Here is a 20,993-nt window from a genome sequence, read left to right as displayed (position 1 = left end):
CTTCATCAGACTGCATTTGAAATGCAACATACTAACCCTGTTGGAATGTCAATGAAGCAGTGAAGTAGCTCTCTGCTTACTAATTATCCTTTTCTTTTGCCAGGGCCGCTGTAAAAGAGTTTTTCTGATTAAATTGCATTTGTAAGATGGCGAACAGTAAGGAGGTTAGCTGTTCAATTCCCCTCCCCCTCTCCTCCTTGTTTCCTATAACCCCTCTCTTTATTATTTCACTTACACCCTCATCTCCTTTGATTCCTGTTTGTCTTTATACCCCTCACTTATATCTCCTGGTATTTGTTCTGTCTGATTCTCTATTAATCTCTTTCTTATTTCTCCATTTTCTTTTTTGTCCTCCTCTCGGTCTCCGTTGGATATTGTACCAATTCCAAAACTGCTGGACATCAAAAAATGCTCATTTTCCATTATATATTCTAGACTCAGGGAGGGGGAATATGGAATCTAAATATTCTTTTAAAAACATTTGCCAGACAAATTCCAAGCTGTTCTTTATTTTCAAAACTCCAAAACAATGTCTAACTCCTTGATTGTGAGATTCCCTTGAGCATGCTGTCAGGGATTTATAAGCATTTGAGTTCTATTTAAGATCTCATGTGCTGCAGTGGTAGTGCGTGTACCTCTGAGTTACAAGACCCAGGTTCAAGTCCAAAGGTCCATCATAATGTGTGTGATCGGATTGATAGGAAAAGAAATCTGAAATCTATTTATGGCCAGCACTGTTTGGGTAGGGCGGGGGAGAAAAAAGTTTCTTTTTCAAGGGTGCTCCGTGTTCAGAGACCATCAAGTTCTGACCTTTTCTGTCCAAAGCTGTTTTTACACTGTGTAAAAACTGCAAGAGTGATCTTCTCAGTGAACCTCGTTTTCAAGGAAGGATGGAATTGTTTGGCGTGATGTTAACGCTGCACTAGTTAACTGATACTGAGTTTCTGTGGTACTCTAGGTTTGATTCTCCCACATCCCATCCCCTAAGTCATGTACGGAAAAAATATTGAGAAATCCAGCAGTATAGTGCAGTATTAAATGAGGGCCTCTCTACACTCCAACTCCATTACCAGCAGAGTGTGTTCCTGTTGAGGAGAGAATGATTCCATTGTAAATCCCAGGCCTTTGGACTCCTTAGACAGCACCTTCCAAACCCATGACTATAACCATCCAGAAGCTCAAAGGCAGTGGATAGACGGGAGCACCACCACCAAGTTCCCCTCCAAGCCATTCACCATCCTGGCTTGGAAATATATGGCCGTTCCTTCATAGCTGTTGGATCGAAATCCTGGAATTCCCTCCCCCAGGGCATTGTGGGTTCACCATACCCTACAAGACTGCAGCAGTTCAAAAAAGAAAGTCAACACCATCTTTTCAAGGGGCAACTTGGTTTAGGCAATAAATGCTGTCCACATCCCATAAGTGAACTTTTGAAAAAGCCAATTAAGGATATGTTCTATGTTAACTAGTGAGCCTTCAGGATTCCTTTGGAGAAAAAAAATCCCCAATAGTATCTCTCATTTTACATGTTGGTTAAATTTCCCTTTCCTTTGAAAGTATTTGTATGGTCAGCTGGAGTTCCTCAGTCTCCCTGTAATTTACTAACTTATTGTTAGTGATACAAATGTGAGTGAGCATGGATTTGTCTTTGACTTTGTTTGTTCAGTTTCAGTTTCAAACTTCCTACCTCATTGACAGGACTGACTTGTCCATCCCTATCATTTCCAATTTAGAATTCTCCTCCAGTCCCAAATCCATTCATGACTCCAATCAAACCTGATCTCTCATACATTCCCCCACCTCATTCACCCCATTCATCCCTTCCACATGATCCTTCAAGTCCTGACGTAGGCTTATCAATCTGAAGCTGTCACTCAGTCAGGCTCTCCCGCTCTCTCCCGCTCTCTCCCGCTCTCTCCCGCTCTCTCCCGCTCTCTCCCGCTCTCTCCCGCTCTCTCCCGCTCTCTCCCGCTCTCTCCCGCTCTCTCCCGCTCTCTCCCGCTCTCTCCCGCTCTCTCCCTCTCTCCCGCTCTCTCCCGCTCTCTCCCGCTCTCTCCCGCTCTCTCCCGCTCTCTCCCGCTCTCTCCCGCTCTCTCTCTCACTCTCTCGCTCTCTCCCGCTCTCTCTCTCACTCTCTCCCACTCTCTCTCACTCTCTCTCACTCTCTCTCACTCTCACTCTCACTCTCTCTCACTCTCTCCCACTCTCTCCCACTCTCTCCCACTCTCTCCCACTCTCTCCCACTCTCTCCCACTCTCTCCCACTCTCTCCCACTCTCTCCCACTCTCTCTCACTCTCTCTCACTCTCTCTCACTCTCTCTCACTCTCTCTCACTCTCACTCTCACTCTCACTCTCACTCTCTCTCACTGTCACTCTCTCTCACTCTCTCTCACTCTCACTCTCACTCTCTCTCACTCTCTCCCACTCTCTCCCACTCTCTCCCACTCTCTCCCACTCTCTCTCACTCTCTCTCACTCTCTCTCACTCTCACTCTCACTCTCACTCTCACTCTCACTGTCACTCTCTCTCACTCTCTCTCACTCTCTCCCACTCTCTCCCACTCTCTCCCACTCTCTCTCACTCTCTCTCACTCTCTCTCACTCTCTCTCACTCTCACTCTCACTCTCACTCTCACTCTCACTCTCACTCTCACTGTCACTCTCTCTCACTCTCTCTCACTCTCACTCTCACTCTCACTCTCTCTCACTCTCACTCTCACTCTCTCTCACTCTCTCTCACTCTCTCTCACTCTCTCCCACTCTCTCCCACTCTCTCCCACTCTCTCCCACTCTCTCCCACTCTCTCTCACTCTCTCTCACTCTCACTCTCACTCTCACTCTCACTGTCACTCTCTCTCACTCTCTCTCACTCTCACTCTCACTCTCACTCTCTCTCTCTTTCCAGAAGCTGCCTGACCTGTTGAGTGTTCCAACAATTTCTGTTTTATTTTTAGTTCTGATCCATTCTGATGCAAGCACATGTTTAATTGATGGCAGGAATAAGAAGCAATGCATCCTGGTTGATTTATGTTTTTTAAAAACATTCTTGCCTGTATAGCATCTTTAATAATGCAAAAAAAGGCAAAGTTAAAAATACTGCCTAATTCAGCACAGAGTAGACATGAACATTGGAAACAAAATATAAATTGCTGGAGAAACTCAGCAGTCTTTCAGCATCTCTGGGAGGTGCATGGGGGGAAATAGAGTTAACATTTTGAGTCCACTGACCCTCCTTCAGAATCCAAATTAAAATCGGACTGTAGCCAATGTATGCAGGTTATCCTCCACCAACTAATTAATCTTTCAGTTGTGATGTCAGGAAGTGCTTAGTCCAATTTTGAAAGCCCTCCCCAGCTCTACCGGGCTGAATGCACTGACTTAGTCATCCAGCCTGAAAACCCTCCCAGGATCAGTATTAACTTGCTAAGTTCCTGTTACAGAACTGAGGGAACACGTTGTACCATGGACAGTACCAATAAAGCCAGTGTGCTTTCAATGAATGCACAAGTTACAACTGCAGACCTTCCAAATTGGAATAACACTTTGAAACCAGTCAGAAGAAAAAGTTTTGATCATGAAACCGAAAGGAAATTCTGTATTTTTTTTGAGAGAGTAATTTTCTGTAGGCTATAAGGGAAGAAAACAGAATTGGTGGTTTAATTCCATTTATGAAAGTGTATGGCTGGCTTTACTATATTCACTGCCTTGAGCTAAAAAGCAGGAGGTGGTTGTTGGTGATTGAACACACTGTAATGGGACTGTTCTTAACCTCCCCCTCCAAAAACACTCTTGTAAAGATGTTAATTCCACCAGCTTGACCTCTCTCGCCCTCCATCTTAGTCTCTGTCTATGTGCCTGAATCTTTTTAGATTTTAATTTGCCCCACCACGTTCTGCAAAATTAATGGCGATGATTTTAGCCTTTGTCCACAGAGCAGTACAGGAAGAATCTCTTGGAGTTTCCCTTTTATCTAATGTGATAGTTGCCGTGGAAATGAATGATAGCTATTTGAGGTGCCTCCCTCCCCATCTTTGTGTAATTGCCAACAATAAAAAAAACGCTCCTGGTTCTGAGTGATTTCAATTTTAATACAAGATATTCTCTTTCAGAGTTTGTTTGTGGCAGTTATATAATTATTCAGGGTGGGTGAATTCTCACTTTCCCCCCATTCTCCTTCTCTGTTGCAATAATAGCACTGAGGATGTTGCTCAGTTTTATAGTCGTAGCACAAATGAGTCATTTGATGCAAGTTTTGCAGGTGTTTACACCTCATGCAAGCTGCCTCTCAGTTTTCACTGTACCTAGTCAGGTCAACATTCCTTGTCTCTCCTGTCTAACTTAAATGCGTCCGTGCTGTTTGCCTTGACCAGTCTAGTTGATTTGCCCATTCCCAGTGTGCTGTCTTACTCAGGACGTTACTCTTGAATTGGGATTTCTAGTGACAGTCTTTTATTTATGACTGCTAGCTTTGTCTTCCAACCCCCACCTCTAGTATATCTTCTGTATGTCAGTCTTTACTTTTCGAAAAAAAAGTTCAGTCTTTTCTGACAGGTCTTCCTCATGTTTTCACTTCTAAAGTCCTGATGCTGTTCATTCATAGCACTTTGTAGCTTTACATGAAGTTATCAAATTATAAAGCCATCTCTTTTTTTTAAAAAAATCCTTTGAATTATGGTTGGTTCATTGGCGAGTTTACAATGCATTCTGGCTAGAATTGGATAACTTTAACCAGGCCTCTATTAAAAGCTGTTGCTCCTCTTAGATAAAATCATTCGCTAGCTACAGATCTGTGGAAAGTTACACTGTGCGATTTGTTTTGAGCCAGTGTGCACAACAGTGGAATCCTCACTGCTTGACTGCACTCACTGTAACTGGTCTGGTCTGGTCTGGTCGCTGAAGCCAATTAGTTTCACAAATGAGAGTCCAGCAGTTGTCGAGAGGATTTGTCACGGCCTCAGGCCTTGGTCTCGAAGCTTTGTTCTCCCTCACACCCCTGCTAGACGCCATTGTTTCTTTCTCTCGCCTCCCCACCCCCCAACCTTAGAGGGGCTGCTGCTTACTGTGGATTTATACAGGCCTGGCGGCCTAGTCTCACAGGCCTCCCAGCTGCAGCTGGCTGGAAAGCTTAGGGCCTCCGTTCTCCTGACCTTTCACCTGGTCCTGCTGTCATTTTGAAAGTTACGGACAAGCGGGCCACATACCTCGTGGGATTACCGTGTGCGAGTGATTTTGTTTGGGAGGGAGAGTTCAGATATCGGCGAGTCCAGTATTCACTGGAAAGCACAAAGGCTTCGTTAGAATTTCAGTGGGGGCTTAATGTTGGCCACTATAATGGCTTAGTAGCTCTGCAGCATGGTCACCAGGTCTGCTTAATGAGTCTTCATTCTGCGGTTCATTAAATCTTTCAAAGTTGATTCGAGGGACCTTCTCCAGTCTGTTCTTGCTGGTTTATTCTTGTTTTGTTGTTGTTGTTGTTGAATATCCCGACCGAGCAAGGATGAAAGGTTTGGAAAATGGTACAAGGTTGGTGTGTAAAAGCATTCTAGCGAATTAAGAGGGAGAAGCAAGCCCTCAACAAATTACATCTTTTGGACTAATCTACAACTTGTCTATTAGCATTGTGCCTTTTGAAAGAATAAATTGATCAATTATATGACAAGGAGAGATTTTCAGGGCTATGGGGGAAACACAGGTAATTGGACTCCGAGTAGCTCGAGGATTAATCTTTGATGTGTTAGGCTGAATGGCCTCCTTTGGTGCTGTAACCTATTCTCTTCTTTCAGAATCTCTATTGTATGATTTTTTTTAAAGGACATTTGCTTAAGGTGACATCTTGCTCGATGTGCAGGTTGTTGATTGCAAAAGTGTTTATTTTAGAGATAGGACAAAATATTTGTTGCTGAAACAATAATGAAGGAGTTGACGATAATGTTTAGAATATTGCAAAAAAGGACTGAGAATTCTCCTTCAAAGGCATGTGAACAGATAAAATGTTTTCTTTCTTATGTTGAAGTTTAGTGCAAAGTTTAACCTCTCACCCCCTCCCCTGGTGAGATATGAATATTCCAAGTGCATTGAAAATATGGACTTCCCTTGGAAGGGGGTCAGTGAAGAAGCATTGTATCGTTCCCACTGTTTCTCAAGAAGCTGTAGTGTGACCTTTGACCCTGCCAATAGAAAGAAATGCTAATGAAAGGATTCTGTTTAATCCTGGTCAAATCAGTTTAAAGATAAGTGGCTAAAAAAAAAGCCTATCCTTTTAAAAACAAAGCTTTCATCAGAATAACTTTCCAAAGATTGGCCAGCAATGAAACAGTATGTGGGTTGTCTGTCTTTGAACGTAACTATGCAATCTGAAATTAGAAAGTTGCATTAAATGGGAAAAATGTCCTAAATCTACAGTGGAGTGTAGTCATCGAGTAATAGAGATGTACAGCACGGAAACAAAGCCTTCGGTCCAACTCGTCCATGCCGACCAGATATCCCAACCCAATCTAATCCCACCTGCCAGCACCCGGCCCATATCCCTCCAAACCCTTCCTATTCATATACCCATCCAAATGCCTCTTAAATGTTGCAATTGGACCAGCCTCCTCCACTTCCATACACATACCACCCTCTGTGTGGCAAAAGTTCCACCATAGGTCTCTTTTATATCTTTCCCCTCTCACCCTAAACCTATGCCCTCTAGTTCTGGACTCCCCAAGCCCAGGGAAAAGACTTTGTTTATTTATCCTATCCATGCCTCTCATAATTTTGCAAACTTCTATAAGGTCACCCCTCAGCCTCCGACGTTTCAGGGAAAACAGCCCCCAGCCTGATCAGCCTCTCCTTACACCTCAACTCCTCCAACCCTGGCAACATCCAAGTAAATCATTTCTGAACCCTTTCAAGTTTCACAACATTTTTCCGATTAGAAGGAGACCAGAATTGCATGCAATGTTCCAACAGTGGCCTAATCAATAACCTGTACAGCCGCAACATGACCTCCCAATTCCTGTACTCAATGCTCAGACCAATAAAGGAAAGGTTACCAAATGCCGCCTTCACTATCCTATCTACCTGTGACTCCACTTTCAAGGAGCTATGAACCTGCACTCCAAGGTCTCTTTGTTCAGCAACACTCTCTCGGACCTTAACATTAAGTGTATAAGTCCTGCTAAGATTTGCTTTCCCAAAATGCAGCACCTCGCATTTGTCTGAATCAAACTCCATCTGCCACTTCTCAGCCCATTGGCCCATCTGGTCAAGATCCTGTTCTAATCTGAGGTAACCTTTTTTGGCTGTCCTCTATACCTCTAGTTTTACTGTCATCTGCAAACTTACTAATCTTACTTACTACTAAACTTACTTATGCTCACATCCAAATCATTTATATAAATGACAAAAAGTAGAGGACCCAGCACCGATCCTTGTGGCATTCCACAGGCCTCCAGTCTGAAAAACAACCCTCCACCACCACCCTCTGTCTTCTACCTTTAAGCCAGTTCTGTATCCAAATGGCTAGTTCTCCCTGTATTCCATGAGATCTAACCTTGCTAATCAGTCTCCCATGGGGAACCTTGTCGAACGCCTTACTGAAGTCCATATAAATCCCATTTACCACTCTGCCCTCATCAATCCTCTTTGTTACTTCTTCGAAGAACTCAATCAAGTTTGAGATTCATGATTTTCCACGCACAAAGCCATGTTGACTATCCCGAATCAGTCCTTGCCTTTCCAAATACATGTACATCCTATCCCTCAGGATTCCCTCCAACAACTTGGCCACCACTGAGGTTAAGCTCACTGGTCTATAGTTCCCTGGCTTGTCCTTACCGCTCTTTGTAAACAGTGGCACTACGTTTGCCAACCTCCAGTCTTCTGGCACCACACCTGTGACTATCGATGATACATATATCTCAGCAAGAGGCCCAGCAATCACTTCTCTAGCTTCCCACAGAGTTCTAGTGTACACCTGATCAGGTCCATCTTTATCCACCTTTATGTGTTTCAAGACATCCAGCATTTCCTCCTCTGTAATATAGACATTTTTCAAGATGTCACCATCTATTTCCCTACATTCTATGCCTTCCATCTCTAACCTTAACCCATTTATTCTAATTTCCCAGATACCAGGAGAAAACAATACCAGAAGGTTTAGTGTTGAGGATTGCGTGTTTCTAATGTATCTTCTGAATGACTCTGCCAGCTGAGATCCTGCCAGATATGGGGTCGTTGCAGATAATTTTCAATCCCTAAAGGTTTTTTTTTAAAGAAAGCTAGCTTTTTAGAGGGATGGCAGTGCAGGCAGTGCAATGTTCCTCTTGCAACATGTATGAGGTGAGGGAAGCCATTAGCATCCCTGCTGAGTACACTTGCAAGAAGTGCACCCATCTCCAACTCCTCCAAGCCCGTGTTAGGGAACTGGAGCTGGATTTGGATGAACTGCGGATCATTCGGGAGGCAGAGAGGGTCATAGATCAGAGCTTTAGGGAAGTCGTTACTCCGAAAGTTCAAGATAGATGGGTGACAGTGAGGGGGAGTGGGAGGAGGAAGCCAGTGCAGGGACCCCCTGCGGTCATTCCCCTCAAGAACAAGTATACCGTTTTGGATACTTGTGGGGGGGATGACTTACCAGGGGCAAGCAACGAGGTTCAGGCCTCTGGCACGGAGCCTGGCCCCGTTGCTCAGAAGGGAAGGGTGGAGAAAGGTAGAGCGATAGTTCTTGGGGACTCGATAGTGAGGGGTACAGACAGACGGTTTTGTGGGGGCGACAGTGACTCACGTTTGGTATGTTGCCTCCCAGGTGCAAGGGTACGTGATGTCGCTGATCGTGTTTTCCGGGTCCTTAAGGGGGAGGGGGAGCAGCCCCAGATCGTGGTCCACGTTGGCACCAACGATATAGGTAGGAAGAGGGGTGAGGATGTCAGACGGGCTTTCAGGGAGCTAGGTTGGAAGCTCAGAGTTAGAACAAACAGAGTTGTAGTCTCTGGTTTGTTACCCGTGCCACGTGATAGAGAGTCGAGGAATAGGGAGAGAGAGCAGTTAAATGCGTGGCTACAGGGATGGTGCAGGAGGGAGGGATTCCGGTTTCTGGACAACTGGGGTCCTTTCTGGGGAAGGTGGGACCTCTATAAAAAGGATGGTCTACACCTGAACCTGAGGGGCACCAGTATCCTTGGGGGGAGGTTTGCTAGTGCTCTTTGGGAGGGTTTAAACTAACTCCGCCGGGGCATGGGAACCTGGACTGTAGCTTTAGGGTACAGGACCTTGAGTGTAGGGAGGTTATGAATAATGCAGCGATCTCGAAGGAGGGTGCCTGTAAACAGAAGGGTGGATTGAAGTGTGTATACTTCAATGCCAGATGTATAAGAAATAAGGTAGGTGAACTTGCAGCGTGGGTTGGTACCTGGGACTTCGATGTTGTGGCCATTACAGAGACGTGGGTAGAACAGGGACAAGAATGGCTGTTGCAGGTTCCAGGGTTTAAATGTTTTAGTAGGATCAGACATGGGGGTAAAAAAGGGGGAGGTGTGGCATTACTTGTCAAAGATAGTATTACAGCAGTGGAATGGACGATGGAAGAGGACTTGCCATCTGAGGTTAGAAATAGGAAAGGTGAGGTCACCCTGTTAGGTGTTTTCTACAGGCCTCCTAATAGTCCTAGAGAAGTAGAGGATAATATTGCGAGGATGATTCAGGAAAAGAGTGAAGGTAGCAGGGTGGTTGTTATGGGGGACTTTAACTTCCCAGATATTGACTGGGAGAGCTATAGCTCGAGTTCATTAGATGGGTCGGTGTTTGTCCAATGTGTGCAGGAGGGTTTCCTGACACAATATGTAGACAGGCCAACAAGAGGTGAGGCTATACTGGATTTGGTTCTCGGTAATGAACCAGGCCAGGTGTTAGACTTGGAGGTAGGTGAGCACTTCGGGGACAGTGACCACAACTCGGTGACTTTTACTGTAGTGATGGAGAGGGATAAGTGTGCGCCGCAGGGGAAGAGTTATAGCTGGGGGCAGGGAAATTATGATGCAGTGAGGCATGACTTAGGATGTGTGGATTGGAAAAACAGGCTTCAAGAGAAGAACACTAATGAGATGTGGGGATTGTTCAAGGAGCAGCTACTACGTGTCCTCGATAAGTATGTACCAGTCAGGCATGGTGTAAAGGGCCTTGTGAGGCAGCCGTGGTTTAGTAAGGAATTGGAATCCCTTGTGAAAGGGAAGAAGGCGGCATATGTAAAGATGAGGCGTGAAGGTTCAGTTGGGGCGATAGAGAGTTATAAGGTAGCTAGGAAGGATCTAAAGAGAGAGCTAAGAGAAGCGAGAAGGGGACATGAAAAGTCTTTAGCTGGTAGGATTAGGGAAAACCCAAAGGCTTTCTATAGGTATGTCAGGAATAAAAGGATGACTAGGGTAGGTATTGGTCCAGTCAAGGATAGTAGTGGGAAGTTGTGTGTGGAGGCGCAGGAGATTGGAGAGACACTAAATACTTTTCATCAGTATTCACTCAGGAACAGGATACTGTTGCTGATGTGAATATGGAGTCACAAATGATTAGAATGGATGGCCTGGAAATATGCAGGGAAGAGGTTCTGGGAATATTGGAAAGGATGAAAATAGATAAGTCTCCTGGGCCTGATGGCATTTACCCTAGGATCCTATGGGAAGCTAGGGAGGAGATAGCAGAGCCATTGGCCTGGATTTTTATGTCGTCATTGTCAACGGGAATAGTACCAGAGGACTGGAGGATAGCGAATGTGGTCCCCTTGTTCAAGAAAGGGAGTAGGGATAGACCTAGTAACTATAGGCCAGTGAGTCTGACTTCCGTGGTGGGCAAAGTCTTAGAGAGAATGGTAAGGGATAAGATTTATGAACATCTGGATAGGAATAACGTGATCAAGGATAGCCAGCATGGTTTTGTGAAGGGCAGGTCGTGCCTCACAAACCTTATTGAGTTCTTTGAGAAGGTGACTAAGGAAGTGGACGAGGGTAAAGCAGTAGATGTTGTGTATATGGATTTTAGTAAGGCGTTCGATAAGGTTCCCCATGGTAGGCTAATGCTAAAACTACGGAGGTATGGCATTGAGGATACATTAGAGGTTTGGATTAGGAATTGGCTGGCTGGAAGGAGACAGAGGGTAGTAGTTGATGGACTATGTTCATCTTGGAGTGCAGTTACTAGCGGTGTACCACAAGGATCTGTTTTGGGACCATTGCTTTTTGTTATCTTTATAAATGATCTAGAGGAAGGGCTTGAAAGCTGGGTAAGCAAGTTTGCGGATGACACAAAAGTCGGTGGAGTTGTGGATAGTGAGGAAGGAAGTGGTAGGTTACAGCGGGATATAGATAAGTTGCAGAGCTGGGCAGAAATGTGGCAAATGGAATTCAATGTAGCTAAGTGTGAAGTCATTCACTTTGGTAGGAGTAACAAGAAGATGGATTACTGGGCTAATGGTAGGCTACTTGGTAGTGTGGATGAGCAGAGGGATCTTGGTGTCCATGTACACAGATCTCTGAAAGTTGCCACCCAGGTAAATAGTGCTGTGAGGAAGGCATATGGTGTACTGGGCTTTATTGGTAGAGGAATTGAGTTCCGGAGTCCTGAGGTCATGTTGCAGTTGTATAAGACTCTGGTGCGGCCTCATCTGGAGTATTGTGTGCAGTTTTGGTCGCCATACTATAGGAAGGATGTGGAGGCATTGGAACGAGTGCAGAGGAGGTTTACCAGGATGTTGCCTGGAATGGTAGGAAAATCTTATGAGGAAAGGCTGAGGCACTTGGGGCTGTTCTCATTGGAGAAGAGAAGGTTTAGGGGAGATTTGATAGAGGTGTATAAGATGATTAGGGGTTTAGATAGGGTCGACACTGAGAACCTTTTACCGCTAATGGAGTCAGGTGTTACTAGGGGACACAGCTTTAAATTAAGAGGTGGTAGGTATAGGACAGATGTTAGGGGTAGATTCTTTACACAGCGGGTTGTGAGTTCATGGAATGCCCTGCCAGTAGCAGTGGTGAACTCTCCTTCTTTATGGTCATTTAAGCGTGCATTGGATAGGCATTTGGAAGTTATTGGGCTAGTGTAGGTTAGGTAGGATTCGGTTGGCGCAACATCGAGGGCCGAAGGGCCTGTACTGCGCTGTATCTTTCTATGTTCTATGTTCTATGTTGTTGGCCAGTTTGTCATTGTCAAATAACTCCATCCTGCAGTAGCTTGTGTCATGAGTTGGAGAGTTTGACGCTCCAGCAGGAAATTCTGCCAAAGTAGGATATTCACTGGCATGATGTGCCTGGGCTTCCCGTGGTGGTAAATGAGGTTGCCTTATTTTTGATGTCTGCAGAATCTCAAAACTTGAGCTCCTTATTTCCCCTGGGCCTCTGTGCTGTAACTTTGACACGGAGCTGCAAAATACTCCAGTTGACCAGATCAGTGCTGGGTAAACAGTCTGCCTGTGTCCATTGTGTGATCGTGTAATAGCAAGCACTGTATGTAGACGGCAATCCCTTCCTTGAGGGAACAATAAGTATTTTCCTCGAGACATCGCCTTGCCTGAAATTGCTTTTGCTGAATGTGTACCTTTTGGATAGCTGGTGCCTGATTCAAGTATCAGTACATTCAAGACAAATTCCTCAAAGGAGCCACATATTCAAAAATCTCTCCCCAGGAGAGAAATTTGTATCATTTATAACCACGGGTGTGGTGTCAGAGGACTGGAGGGTGGCTAATGTGCCTTTAGTTAAGAAAGGCTGTAAGGAGAAGCCTGGAAACTGTAGACCTGTGATTCTGACAGTGAATGTTGAAAGATGAGTTTTCATAGAATCCCTACAGTGTGGAAACAGGCCATTCAGCCCCATAAGTCCACACAGACCCTCTAAATAGTAACCAACCCAGACCCATTCCCCCTACCTATTATTCTACATTTACACCAGACTAGTGCATGTAACCTACATATCCCTGAACACTGGGTGATTCAGCATGGTCATTACATCTAACCTACACATCTTTTGGGTTGTGGGAGGAAACCAGAGCACCCAGAGGAAACCTACACAGATATGGGGAGAATGTACAAACTCCATACAGTCGCCCAAGGCTGGCATCGAACCTGGGTCCCTGATGCTGTGAGGCAGCAGTGCTAATCACTGAGCCACCATGCTGCCCACAAATGCATTTGGAGAGGCAAGAATAGGGATAGAGTCAGCATGGACTTGTGCGTGGGAAAGCATGTCTCCAAGACAGGTTGAGTTTTTTGAGGAAGTCATTAAAAAGGTTGATGAGAGCAGAGCAGAAGATGTTGTTTACATGGAGTTTAGTAATGCCTTTGATACGGTTCCACATGGTAGACTAATTAGTAAAGTTAGATCACATGATCCAGGGAGAGCTCGCCAATTGGATATAAAATTGGCTTGACAGTGGGAGACAGAGGATGTGGTGGAAGGTTATTTTTCAGACTGGAGGCCTTTGACCAGTATTGTTCCACAGGGATTGGTGCTGGGTCCACTTTTATTTGTCAAATGTAAACAATTTTGATGAGAATTTAGGAGACGTGATTACTAAGTTCATGGATGACACCGAGATTGATGGTACAGTGGACAGTGAAGAATGTTATCTAAGATTACAAGGAAACCTTGATCAATTGGGTCAGTGAGCTGTGGAGTGGCAGATGGAGGTTAATTTGGATAAATCTGAGGTATTACATTTTGGTAAAGCAAACAAGGCAGGAGTTACACAGTTAATTGTATGGCCTTGGATAGTGTTGTAGAACAGAGACCTAAGGGTTCAGGAACATAGCTCTTTGAAATTTGCATCAAATGTCGACAGAGTGGTTAAGAAGACAGGGCGGCACGGTGGCACAGTGGTTAGCACTGCTGCCTCACAGCGCTTGTAGACCCGGGTTCAATTCAGGCGACTGACTGTGTGGAGTTTGCACGTTCTCCCCGTGTCTGCGTGGGTTTCCTCCGGGTGCTCCGGCTTCCTCCCACAGCCCAAAGATGTGCGGGTCAGGTGAATTGGCCATGCTAAATTGCCCATAGTCTTAGGTAAGGGGTAATGTAGGGGTATGGGTGGGTTGCGCTTCGGCGGGTCGGTGTGGACTTGTTGGGCCGAAGGGCCTGTTTCCACACTAAGTAATCTAATCTAATTTAACATGTAGCACGCTTGCCTTCATTTCTCAGACTTTTGAGTACAGGAGTTGGGATATCATGTTGAGGTTGTACAGGATGTTGGTGAGGCCTCTTCTGGAGTACTGTGTACAGTTCTGGTTGCCCTGGTGTAGGAAGGATAGAGCATAGAACAGTACAGGCCCTGCAGCCCTCGATGTTGTGCTACCTGAGGATATTATTTAATTGGAGAGGGTTCAGAACGATTTACCAGCATTTTGCTGGGAATGCAAGGTTTGAGTTATAAAGAGAGGCTGAGATGTTTTTCATTAGAGTGTAGGAGGTTAAGGGGTGATAAAATCATGGGGGAGCATGGATGAGGTGGATACCCAAGGGATTTTTTTTGCCTTGGGTGGGAAAGGTCAAAACTAGGTGGCATATTTTTAAGGTGAGAGGAGAAACATTTAAAAAGGACATGAGAGTCAACTTCTTTGTTTTAAACGGAGTGGTTCATCAGTAGAATGAACTGCCAGAGGAAATGGTGGATGCAGGTACTGTTACAACATTTAAAAGATATTTGGATAAGTACATGAATAGGAAAGATTTGGAGGGATGTGGGCCAAACGCAGGCAGGTGGGACTAGTTTGGCTTGGGAACATGGTCGGCATGGACTGGTTGGACCGAAGGGTCTCTTTCCATGATGTATCACGATATCTGCCATTCAGTTAGGTAATGACTGATTTGCTTCTCAATACATCTACTCTGACTGGATGAAGGAACAGCAAGCTCAATTATTTTTTACTTTTACCTGACTCCTAGCATTGGTAGCTCATTGTGGGGAGAAAGTTTCAGATTCCAACTACATATTTTGTGGTGAAGTGCTTCCTGGCTTCACAACCTCCTGTAGAGTTTTTGATTGGTTTCTAATCAACCTGTTCAGAAATATTATTGCACACCGCAGGAGCAGGAAGGACTTGAATCTAGGTCTCCTGGCTCAGAGGCAGGGAAACCACCACAACCCCACCACCATCCCCTGCTCTGCCATGCCACCCCCGGTTGAATTTAATTTCCTGGTGAATTCTCACTTGGAACAGACTGTCCCATCAGAGAAGATAGATTTGTAATTTAATTTTTTTTTAAATTTAACCTGTCTTTCTAATCAACCTGTTCAGAGATGAGAGGTGATAGGACTCTAACCTGGACCTTATAGTCCAGGGGTAGGTTCACTACCACTATTTCATTGGGGGGGTGGGTGCGAGGTAATGGAATCTATCTCTTCTTGAGTCCATTAATCAGTGTAAACATCTCAATTAGATCCTTCTCACACAATGAAACACCGACATAATCTCTGCAAAGTTTAAAAATCACACGATGCCAGGTTATAGTCCAATAGGTTTAATTGGAAGCACACTAGCTTTCGGAGCGATGCTCCTTCTTCAGGTGGTTGTTGAAGGAGCGGTGCTCCAAAAGCTAGTGCATCCAATTAAACCTATTGGACTATAACCTGGTCTTGTGTGATTTTTAACTTTGCACACCCCAGTCCAACACCGGCATCTCCAAATCATAATCCCTGCAACCTGTCCTCCTGAATTAACCCTTTCAAATCTATTGTGTCAGTGAAATGGAGAATGAGAAGAGGTGCAGCATAGAGAGAGACTGGAGATTGGAAATTTGAGTTTCTTTAAGACCTTTCTATTTTGCGGTTTCACATGAAGCTGTGAAAGCAGTGTGTACTTCATCAGACACTTGCTGTTGTATGATGACCATGTCTCAACATGAGTGACCTGAAGCATTGAGGCTGGTCACAACTGTGAAACTCCCAGAACTCCAGTGGTTTATTGTGCATCTGCACAGGTAGTCTTGCCACAGCGTGCTCGCACTATTTAGTTCATTTCCTGGTATTCTCTTTTCGGATGAGCCTGTGTTCTCACTGCCTTTGAGATGGAAGTGAATTCAGTTACCCCTGTGCCCACTTAAAGTGTATCATTTTGTCAACAAACTGCAAAATCAGTGACACAGTGGAATATGTTTTGGGAGAAATATAAGGCCTTATATGGTCACAATAAGGGCACTTTCGTATCACTGGACTGGAAAGGAAATATCGACTAGAATTTCCGACGCTAACACTTCCTCTTAACTCATTTCTTGATTGCATTTTGAGTCCTGTAAATAATCCTCCTTGCAATTTTTTAAAAAGGCTAGTGACAGAAGGATGGCTTTTGTGGTAACTGTGGTAGTGTCTCCACCTCTGAGTCAGGAGGTTCAGGTTCAACTCCCACTTGCTCCAGAGGTGTGTCATCACATCTCTAAACAGGTTATGGAGTAGGCCAGAACCCTCAAAATATTTCAAGAAGCTAGTCCAGACCCTAACTTTGCTAGTTGTTTTAAGCAGCTGTAAGATGGATATTCTAGGAGAGAATCAACTGGTTAAACCACTTAGTTTTAAACAAAACAGAACTTATTTGCAAGATTGCTGAATGAAACACAAAGAACAGAAAACAGGATGCCAAATAACATATCCTATCCGGAAATCCAACAGATTGTCCCACTTAATGACAAATACTTGCAACAATCCCCATAAACACCCCTTGGCATGAAAGATAAAATCAAACACAGGATCTTACAGTAGAGAAGGCAGAGAGCGGGTACAGCCTGGGCCTGATTCTTCCCACTACTGCTTAAAAAAACCCAAACCAGTGAAAAGCCATGCTGGGGAGAACTGGCCACACCTCTTTCATTGTACAAGTTTTTTTTTACAACTTGGCAGTATCTGTTAGCTATTATCAAATTGGCACCAAAACTCTTCAAACTCCAGATTTTCAGAGTCTGTGTCATTTACGACCTCTCTGGAAAAGAAAGTGAAGGACTGCATAACTGGGCGTCACGGTGGTGCAATGGTGAGCACTGCTGCCTCACAGCGCCAGGGATCCGGGTTCGATTCCTGCTTCAGGTGACTGTCTGCTTGGAGTTTGCACATTCTCCTCAGGGTGCTCTGGTTTCCTCCCACAATCCACAGATGTGCAGGTTAGGTGAATTGGCCATGTTAAACAGTGTTTAGGTGCCTATAGTATTGGGTGCATTAATCAGGGGTAAATCGGGAGATGGGTCTGGGTGGGTAACTCTTCGGAGGGTTGGTGAGGACTTGTTGGGCCGAAGAGCTTGTTTCCATCCAGTAGGATATCTAATCTACAAACCTTGTTAAATGAGCAGATTCATCACAAGGTTAGTCACAATATTTTTTGAGACAGAGAACAGGATATGATAAAGATTTGCTAGATTGAAATCAAAACACAGGTTATGGATGTCAGCAAAGAGTGAACTAGTGGGACTCTTTACTCCAGCAAAGAGAATACTTAAGGTTGACCTAGCAGAGGCCTCTGAGTTTATAAATTCAGAGGAGACCTCATTGTCTTGAGACTGGTTAATGCAGAACTTGTCTGAATTACTTGCAACAGCAAATTCAGAGGATGAAGGTAGACAAATCAATGATGGATAAAGAAATAGAGGAATATGTTAAGCGGGTGGACAAAGGGTTATGTGGAGCCTTGATACTGGCCCAGTCCTGTTGGGGCAATTGGCCTGTTCCTACAAGGTAATTCTAGATATTTTCCAATTAACCTGCACAGAGAATTTTTACACATCACTACAGCAGGTGGGACTTGAACTTGTACTCCTAGCTCAGAGGACACTGGACGGTCATCCTTCTATCGATTTTCATGATATAGCAGGCTATTCCAGCTTCTCTATTTTGTAAAATAAATATTTCCTGTAACCCTCTCAGACCCAGAGTGCAATGTCAGAATACAATTTGAAGGACACTAAAATCACTATCCTTCCTGACTATAAGTAGTCAGACTACAGTTAAACTGGATATCCATGGCAGCAGAACCAACCGCAGTTATCAGAGAATACAAATAAACAATAGCTAGTGAATAGAAAGTGGCATTACCAATGTACCTCATAAGCTCCTGAGATTGATTCTATGTGAACACTAACTGGTGATGCCACTTTCTGATCACTAGCTATTGATTGTTTGTGTTCTCTGACAACTGTGGTTGGTTCTGCTGCCATGGATATCCAGTTTAACTGTAGTCTGTCGTCTTATAGTCAGGAAGGATGGTGATTTTAGTGTCCTCCAAATTGTATTCTGACATTGCACTCTGGATCTGAGAGGGTTACAGGAAATATTTATTCTACAAAATAGAGAAGCTGGAATAGTCTGCTATATCATTTTTCAAAATTCCTTTTTTTTTTAATCAAATGAAAATCGACGGAAGGGGTGATCGTCCAGATATTCTATTAACTCTGACCATTTTCCAAAGAGTTTTGCCTGTGTGTTTGTCAAGAAGCTGAATCTCCTCTCTGTGAAGGTGACTATTATTTTCGATTGTTGTTAATGCAAGAAGTGTGTTTAACACACAGAATCTTCAAAGTCTAGTCATTGTGTCTAAAACTGTTTAGAGCATCCTGTGAAGGCTATCATATAAATTCAAGTCCTTTCCTTCACTGCTCAGTGATATAAATTATACCATCAGACAAAACTTTCCTCAGCAAGTTTAAAAGGTAACTATAGATAAGTTGAACATGTTCCTCAAAACAATGGGAATGCTAAAGGAGCGATGCTGTTTGTAGAGAGCAGGTTTTGGAAATTGATGATTGGTGAGCCTATCAATTCTTAAACTTGCTTACCAGTTGTGACCATTAGCAATGGTAATTCATTATTATTTAACCAACACCTCTTTTTTTCCTGTTGTTGGACAGGTACTGACATGGCTGTCTTCTGCCTGCTCTGTGGGAAACGGTTCCAGACACAGATAGCCTTGCAGCAGCACATGGAGGTGCACGCTGGAGTCCGCACTTACATCTGCAGCGAATGTGACCGAACGTTCCCAAGCCACACAGCACTGAAACGCCATCTCAGGTCCCACACAGGTATGGAGCACCAACCCACGGTGCATGCTTTGCCTTTTCTCTTACAGGGATGGAGTAAGACACTGACTCTTCCGCCCCCATCCCACCCCCCCTCCCCCTCCAGGTAAATGCTCAAGGGTCAGGGTTAAGACAAACAAGGCACAGGCAAGGCAGAGAAGAGGAAAGTACGGTCACTTAGAGTCATAGAGATGTGCAGCTTGGAAACAGACCCTTCGATCCAACCTGTCCATGCCAACCAAATATCCCAACTCAATCTAGTCCCACCTGCCAGCATCTGGCCCATATCCCTCCAAACCCTTTCTATTCATACACCCATCCAAATGCCTCTTAAATGTTGCAATTGTACGGGCCTCCACCACTTCCTCTGGCAGCTCATTCCATACACGCACCATCCTCTGTGTGAAAAAGTTGCCCCGTAGGTCTGTCTTATATCTTTCCCCTCTCACCCTAAACCTATGCCCTCTAGTTCTGGACTCCCCAACCCCAGGGAAAAGACTTTGCCTATTTATCCTATCCATGCCCCTCATAATTTTATAAACTTCTATAAGGTCACCCCTCAGACTCCGACGCTCCAGGGAAAACAACCCCAGCCTGTTCAGCCTCTCCCTATGGCTCAAATCCTCCAACCCTGGCAACATCCTTGTAAATCTTTGCTGAACCCTTTCAAGTTTCACAACATCTTTCCGATAGGAAGGAGACCAGAATTGCACGTAATATTCCAACAGTGGGCTAACCAATGTCCTGTACAGATGCAACATGACCTCCCAACTCCTGTACTCAATACTCTGAGCAATAAAGGAAAGCATACCAAATATCTACTTCACTATCCTATCTACCTGCGACTCCACTTTCAAGGAGCTATGAACCTGCACTCCAAGGTCTCTTTGTTCAGCAACACTCCCTAGGACGTTACCATTAAGTGTATACTTGAATACTAAGAGTTGCCTAAAACATGCACCTTGAGATGAATGTGTGAAAGATGAAGTGAAACTTTCTGAAGAGAGCTAGCCTGGAAGAAAAAGCTTAAGAGAGTTTTTGAAGACTGGCTTACTAAGTTTATCCAAAAAACTTCACCTGTATTTTTGCTTGAAATTTAAATTCTAAAGAAAAAAGCTCATTTCTCTAAAGGTGCATTCCTTCTTATCTTTAACAATAAGTCTCACATTTCCAGTTTCTTTCCAGCTTCTCCTATCTGATATTCCCAGCACTTTGTTTTACATAGAACATAGAACAATACAGCACAGAACAGGCCCTTCGGCCCACGATGTTGTGGCGAACATCTATCCTAGATTAAGCACCCATCCAAAATTACAGATTTCAACATGTGTGCAGTATTTTGCTGTTTTTCTTGTTACTCGTGTCAGCTCTGGATCACTGAGCATTGCTATTGCCTCTAGAGTCAGATGGTTCAGTGTCAAGGATGTTTCTGTGCGGGCACAGGACGTTCTCAGGGGGACAGTCAGCAGCCAGAAGTCCGGGTCTGTATTGGTGCTAATGACATTGGCAGCAACAGAGATGAGGTCCTACGAGTGGAATTTAGGAAGTTGAAAACAGGTCCTCCAGGATTATAATCTCAGGATTACTCCCCATGCAATGTGCTAGTGAGCCAGCAATAAGAAGATAGTACAGTTGGACAAATAATTAAGCTGCTGCTGTAGGAGGGATGGATTCAGATATCTAGGTCTGTGGGACTTTCAAGAAAGAGTTGGAGAGAGCCCTTAAAGATAGTGGAATCAAGGATTATGGAGATAAGGCAGGAACAGGATACTAATTCTGGATGATCAGCCATGATAATAATGAATGGTGTGCTGGCTTGAAGGGCCGAATGGCCTACTCCTGCACCTATTGTCTGTTGTCGATCACTTCCAGGGTAAGTGGGACCTGTACAAAAAGGACCTAAACTGGAGGGGCACCAATATCCTGGCAAGGAGGTTTCTTAGTGTCCCTTTGGAGGATTTAAACTAGTGTGGCGGGGGTTTG

At 44.4% G+C, this 20,993-nt stretch overlaps 1 protein-coding gene across 3 annotated transcripts in view; it reads left to right on the top strand.

The window, feature by feature from the left end:
* The window catches only part of zbtb16a (zinc finger and BTB domain containing 16a), a 279,344-nt gene that overhangs the window by 221,990 nt on the left and 36,361 nt on the right, over window positions 1-20,993 (top strand). For all 3 annotated transcript variants that reach the window (XM_060846844.1, XM_060846845.1, XM_060846846.1), the window contains exon 5: window positions 18,843-19,013. In XM_060846844.1, the coding sequence (XP_060702827.1) occupies window positions 18,843-19,013 (171 nt within the window). The remainder of the gene's footprint in view (window positions 1-18,842; window positions 19,014-20,993) is intronic.

This window comes from Hemiscyllium ocellatum, chromosome 29, assembly GCF_020745735.1.
Source record: "Hemiscyllium ocellatum isolate sHemOce1 chromosome 29, sHemOce1.pat.X.cur, whole genome shotgun sequence".
Lineage (NCBI taxonomy): Eukaryota > Metazoa > Chordata > Chondrichthyes > Orectolobiformes > Hemiscylliidae > Hemiscyllium > Hemiscyllium ocellatum.
This window is presented reverse-complemented; position numbering and strand designations above follow the sequence as displayed.